At 37.8% G+C, this 7,040-nt stretch overlaps 1 protein-coding gene across 1 annotated transcript; it reads right to left on the bottom strand.

The window, feature by feature from the left end:
* Nucleotides 1-3,040: 3,040 nt before the first annotated feature.
* On the bottom strand, nt 3,041-4,961 carry LOC140805844 (U-box domain-containing protein 40-like). The gene has a single exon (XM_073162182.1). It carries the CDS (start codon nt 4,736-4,738, stop codon nt 3,137-3,139), a length of 1,602 nt encoding a protein of 533 aa, XP_073018283.1. The 5' UTR covers nt 4,739-4,961; the 3' UTR covers nt 3,041-3,136.
* Nucleotides 4,962-7,040: the final 2,079 nt, after the last annotated feature.

The raw sequence follows: 7,040 nt of genomic DNA, 5'->3' as shown, positions 1-7,040 counted from the left end.
ATTAATAACAATCAGAGATAACAGCGGAAATGGTCAACAATTGATAGTTATACAACCCAATCGAAATCAGAACAACTCAAAATATATTCGGTACAACCATATCGAAATAGAATAGTACTGAAAACTAAACCAACCAGATACTCACTGTCCTCCTCCTGCTCTTCCCGAGCTGTCCAACCTGAGGCCTGCCCCGTGGGAATGGGGTGTCCAAGATAAACAAAACCGAGGACGTGAGCGATAAGAACGCCCAGTACAAAAGCATGAGTATACAAACCTATATGAAATGCACATGCTATGATATGATACCAGGGTAGTCAAGAAACAGGAGTAACAAAGGATCTCAAAATGCTCAGTCTAGAGGCGCCAAGTGGATAGTGCCGCGCGGTCCAACCTCTGGGTCACTGCATCCACTGCAAGAACAGACGTGGACCTAAAATGTCCCGGACCACCGAAGCCCTCCCGACCCGTCGGCCACTGTGTACTCTCGGTGTCCATGCGTCCACAAGACAAGACAGGGCTGAGCGACCCCACAAGATATAGCTTATCTCGAAAGAGATACAGCTCAACAGTAAAGGCTATCTCGAAGGAGATACGGCTCAACATGAAATGCAACGTGCAGTAATAAACGTGACATAATAGCATGCATCATATGACATATATCAATGCACCACATAATCATGCAACACATATAAGAATGTATACTCAACCAGGATATCTCGGATAGTACTTTCGTACCTCTATCACAGCAAGCCTAGCCTTACGCAACACCGCTAATCAGGTCTAGAACAAGCCTATGCATCAAAAGCACCCAATGAACAATACTACCATGCTCAACTAGCAAAACCAGTACTCCCTAGTACTACCAAAGGTTTAGGGTTTACCTTCGTCCGTCGACAGCCCTTTGATGTCGATTGCCTCGTAACTCAGGCGTCGCTACGCTACCAATCCTGGCAGCTCTTGGCTATCGCTCGACCGACAACTAACCCTAGAAACCTTCCAAATCTCTCAAATAGGAGACTCAACTCAAGAAATGACAATGCAAATGAGGAAATCCGAGCACTATTTATAGGCTATGTTCGGATCCACCGAACCCACTTCGGAACGTCCGAACTCCTACGTGTCCATCAGCTCTTGACACCTCACGATCGGATCCACCGAACCTACACTTCGGAACGTCCGAACTCCCACGTGTCCATCGGCTCTTGACACCTCATGATCGGATCCACCGAACTCACTTCGGAACGTCCGAACTCCCACGTGTCCATAGGCTCTTGACACCTCATGATCGGATCCACCGAACTCACTTCGGATCGTCCGAACTCTTCGGTGCTACCGAACCATCTTCGGTCCGTCCGATCATGACCACGGTCAAAATTACACATTAAACCTTCTTAATCACCATTAATCCGTTAATTACCCAATTTGGAATTCGGGCTACTACAGGCATCATCATCATCATCTACATATACGTCTTAAGCATTTACATATACATCGATAGCCACACCTAATTCACATAATTCAAAACATCATCATTTTCATCATTTATAAAAATCATGCACATATGCAATTTTCCTTAAATCCAAGCATGCAACGTATATTTTCATATATTCATCATGAATATTTATTAATGTTTTATCTGACATCAATTTTCTTCATGAAATTGATAATCTTACATATTATATGAGTATTTTCAGAAATATTGATATTGATCTTATGTCTTCAAATTCTAGGTCTAATATTCTTCAAGAATATAAACATTATATATATAATAAATCACATATTTTAAAATCAATATTCTTCAAAAATATAATTAGATCGATATTGGATCTCGTTAAGTATCAATATAAAATTGTATGCAACAATTTGAGTTTCGCGAGTTTTTTTAGGTTTTTGAGTTGAAATTTCGAGTTCTTTGAGATGATTTGCGTTTTAAAATTTCAAACCAGCACAAGTCATATGTTCTAACCTTGGCATTTTTAAATAATTATTATAATTCAAAAAAAATGTTATTGATCGTAAGTTAATTAAAAATGTATGTATGAATCATAAAAATATTAAATCGCTCCTCCATTGAATTTCGGTTCAATTGGGTTCTCGTTCTCAATATAATATAATTTGACTTTGAAAGTCAAGAATATGTTTTTATTCTACAGGGTTTCATTATAAAATGGCCCCACTTGTGGAACGGCAAAGCAAAATAAATCCCTCTCATGTGGGTGAGGGTCAATCGATTAATCGGATCCTATCTATATGGGTACTACACTTACTGAAATTCAACAGTAAGATCTTGTCACATATACAATTTAAGAAAAAAAGTGGGTCTTATATATGCATGGACAAATCTTGGTCGTCTATCCTATCATGGAGACAATGCTCACATGAGTAAGATGAAATAAATCGGGTCAAGATTTAGCTCCCACTCCCACATTTTTAAAAATTTAGTATTATTATTTTTATTTTATTTTGTTCCAATGAAAATGACCCCAAATGTTTTTATTAAATTCGCAACGTGTGGAATTTGATTTAATCGAATCAAAGCCAACGCATTTGACATATCAACATTAAGACAAAAACTTGTGTGAGACGATCTCACGGGTTGTATTTGTGAGACGGATCTCTTATTTGGGTCAATCATGAAAAAGTATTACTTTTTATGCTAAGAATATTACTTTTTATTGTGAATATGAGTAGGATTGACCCGTCTCACAGATTATGATCCGTGAGACGGTCTCACATGAGACTTACTCCAACATTAAATGTAGCCCCGATTCAAAGTCCAATACACCTTTCTAACAACACGATTATTTTATTTTATTATTTTTACTAGGGATACGATTATTATGAATGGTTATTTACAATTATTAATAGCCGATAAAATATTGGAAAATATTTAGTTTAAAAGTTTTTTTTTTAGTTTAATAGTTTTTTTTTAAAAAAAAAGATAATACTTGATTAGGTTTAAAAATATTAAAAAATCAATATTAAAAAATGAAATAGATGCTTTTTATTTTCTTCAAAAACTTCGATTTTATACGTTTTAATTAAACTCAAGAAAATCCAAAATACAATAAAATAGGCACGAATATTTGCAGATCCCACCAAATTATCAAAAATAATTAATTAAGCGCACACAAATTCAAAACTCGGTTGAGTTAGGGCCATGACGCCGGTCAACTCGATACCCGGCGTGGCCTACTCCACCCTTCATCACCGCCTCCCAGTCCACCTCCTCCGCCTCCTCCCTATGCCGTAAACCCTCCAAAATTCTCCGCGACTGCTCCCTGGCGAGCTCCCTCCCTGTTTTGGCCACTTCCTCCAACACCTCCGCCGCACCCGCCTCCCTCGCCAACCCCTTAAACCTCAAGCTTCCGAAGCTCAGCAGATACAGAGCGGCGACACAGTTTTCCCGTGTCGACTCGGATGCTACTTCATTCCCGACTCTTAAAACCTCCAGCAAACTCCCCACTCCTCCGGCTTCCAACAACGCCGACCTACCAGGTTCGCACGCCGCCATGTTGCAAACCACCAGAACAACACGGGCTGCCAAATCTGTATCTTCCAACAGCCCTAATAAAACCTCGACAGCCCCAAGCTTGGCGATCTTGACTCTATTAGTCTGCACCAGGGTCAAGTGATACAGCGCTGACGCCGAGTCGAGGCGGCACCGCTGGCTACCGGATCTTAGCGCGTGCATCAGTGGCTGCAAAGCTCCAAGCACGCCGATTGTAGTCCTGTTCTCATTTTCAATCGCCAAACTGAATATCGCCCCGGCGGCATGTTCCCTCGATTCATCGGAGCCGTTCCTCAAAACCTCGATCAACAGAGGCACAATGCCAGCTCTCACAATCTTGATCTTGTTACGTTTCTCGATCGAAAGGTTCACCAAAGTTGCCGCAGCGTTTGTCTGCAAGGTGGCAAAAGGTGAAATCAATGCCAGCTTTAAAACAGATAACAGCTTCTCCGTGCAAAGCGTGGCTCTTGATTCTTCATCAGTTTTAGTGGTTTCCCTTACCCAAATCAGAGCCCGTTCTTGGTCATAAACATCCATACTCTGAATCTTGCTCACAAAATTCTCATCTTCCACGTGAGAAGTGGAAGATCGAGCTGAAACATCATTCAACGAAGACTCAACCGGAATGAATTCTGATGAGGTAGAAGGCGAAGACAAAGACGAAGAAGAAAAGCAAGAAGGGCGAGTTCTAAATTGCGATAGTGGCGACATGTTGGTGATAGATGAATCATCAGAACTGGAAGAAGAGGAAAAATCTCGAGAATTTGGTTCAGTCGCGGCATGTGAGGATAAAACCTGAGGGATTTCCTCAACCCCCTTTAACAATTCTCTATCTGAAACTCTATTCGTCGAACAATCAAGGTTCTTCGAGGTACAAGAACCCATCAGAAGATTGATAATGGACTCGATATCCGAATATATTGGTGGGTTTGGACGAGCCCACCCGGATTTCGAGCACCAGTTCTGAATGGCGGTCTTGAGGGCTAAATTAGGAATCACCGTCGAGAAGTCCGGCTTCGAGCCGTCGGGGAGCGTGGGAATGAATCCCAAATCATTGCAAACTTGAACTGCTATGCGCTCGAAGGTCTGGCCGGAAGAAACAATTGTGGGGTCGAACATTAAGGACTTGGAAATGGGGCATACGAATTCAGACGGTGGCACGGGGGTGGCTGAGGACGGTCGGTGGAAAGAGATCCTCCATCGTCGGGGTTTCCCATCTCCACCCATTCGACAAATTTGGGGTGTTTTCTATGAATTAATTTATGAAATGGTTTTTGATAAATGGGGTTCAAGATAAAGATGAAAAATTGAACTTTATTTGAAGATTGGAATCTGTTAAAGATCGGATTTTTAGGCGAAAAAACAGAGCAGGAGGAAGAGGAAGAGTTGTTGGAGGTAATGGCACGGAAGATGCCGTCGGGGACTAATATGTATAATTCTTAGGTCATTCTGATATTCAATTACTGTGTTGTTTAGCGACGATAAATCAATTCATTTATTCATCTAATAAACTGATAATATTTTCTTTTATCACAAGTCAAAACGTTTATTCCGATTTTTCCATGCATTTAACAAGTTAATCTTGCAATAAATTATAAAATATTAAAATTTAATCTGGTAAACGCTTCCAAATTTCGGCCAATTAAAGGTTAAATTTAACTCACCGGATCTAAACTCAATTTTATCTTAATTTTCTATACCTAAAAAACTTTGTTTACACTTCCTAAAACATTAAAAAATAGACAAAAATATCCTTAATACCCTTAAGCATAGTTTGATACACATGATAGGATAAACATATGATATATAATATAAAGATAAGTTAAGGATAAATAAAATATAAGATATCATATTTAATGTTTGGTATGATTTTAATATGAGTGATTAAATTTATATATTAGATTGTAATGACAAAATTAACGTTATCATAATAAATTTTATAATTTCAAAGTTGTTGCTTGACTTCATATTTTATATGTGTTCATGCGTCGATAGTGCTTGCTTGATTTATTTATATTTACCTAATTTTATATATTATATAATATGATAATTGAGCCTTTGATTTTGTGAGTCAAGTCAAATATCAATTTTTAAGGTTAATCGAGTGACTAATAATTTTATTGAGATTTATAAAAATCAATTTATATAAATAATCAATTTATATAATATATAAAAATGAATAAAAATATTTATTAGATTTTAATTTTTACCTACTAACATAGATTTATAAAAATCATTTATAAATTGAGGGTAATTAAGTCATTTGTAGTGTATTTTATCCTTAGATTAAAACTATCACACCTAATAGAAGGGATATTTTATCCTTCAAAAAAATTATTTATGATATTATCATGAGCTTTTAAAACATGTACCAAACATAGGATAAGGAGGATTATTTATCAATCTCTCCCTTATCCTAGGTGCCAAACTATACCTTATAATATTAATGATTGATTTTCCTGGGAGAAAATAATATCAAATCCTAGGTAAAATTATTTCAAACATACAAATTTATTATTATTGAGTAATTAAATGTTTGAGGAGGAAAATTTTCTCAAAATAACATGAATCCAAACTCAGGTTCGAGATTAATTATTTACAGGATTTTTTACAGAACTTTGGAATATTTGAGACAGAAAGACCTAACCAAGGTATCAAGAAAACAGGAGAACTTATTAAAGTCTTGAGGTAAACTTATGATTCAAAATAACAGGTTCCTAAAAATATTTTCGGATTCCTCTAAATTATCTGAAGATCTTAGAGAAATTCAAAAGATAGTACAAAATTATGGTAATATACTATACTACGTATCACAAAATGTGGAGAAAATCCATGAAAACCAGGAAGAAGTTATTGGAATATTAAAGGATATTCGAATAAGAATTCAAAACCTAGAACAAAAACCAAGTTCTAGTAGAAGGACTTTAGAAGAAAGGTTACCACCATCATTTGGTATTGAACCTGTAGTATCCCGATGCCTAATTTGAGTTAATTATTGGATTAAATATTATTTCGGTGGGATCGGAAGGACCGATCAGGGTTCGGATCGTTCGATCAGGGTTCGGATCGTCCGAAGACAGGTGGCTGGACACGTGGAAGACATGCAAGGTTCGGATCGTCCGATCAGGGTTCGGATCGTCCGAAGACAGGTGGCTGGACACGTGGAAGACATGCAGGATTCGGATCGTCCGATCAGGGTTCGGATCGTCCGAAGTGTGCCGGATCGGATCGTCCGAAGTGGGTCGTGTGGGGACCCGGACGCTAATCATTTTCTTAATCATCGTTGGGATTTAATTATCAATTAAGATAAAACAGGGTCTAAAAATTTTTCTTTTTAATATACAATAGCGGAAGGTAATGGAATCTAAATACTACACATATCTGTATAAAATACATTTTAGTATTAAAAGTACAATAATCTAATCTAAAGTTCCACTACTAACGTCAAGTAATAAAACCAAGTCTACTGTAAGTCCGGAATCACCACGCTAATTCGTCTTCTCTCATCGTCATCTCGACCCTGATCCTG

This window comes from Primulina eburnea, chromosome 11, assembly GCF_022965805.1.
Source record: "Primulina eburnea isolate SZY01 chromosome 11, ASM2296580v1, whole genome shotgun sequence".
NCBI classification, from domain to species: Eukaryota; Viridiplantae; Streptophyta; class Magnoliopsida; order Lamiales; family Gesneriaceae; genus Primulina; species Primulina eburnea.
This window is presented reverse-complemented; position numbering and strand designations above follow the sequence as displayed.

Bases quoted from the DNA above. Each gene is read 5' to 3' on its own strand.
- LOC140805844 (XM_073162182.1), bottom strand. From the start codon at position 4,738: ATGGGTGGAGATGGGAAACCCCGACGATGGAGGATCTCTTTCCACCGA.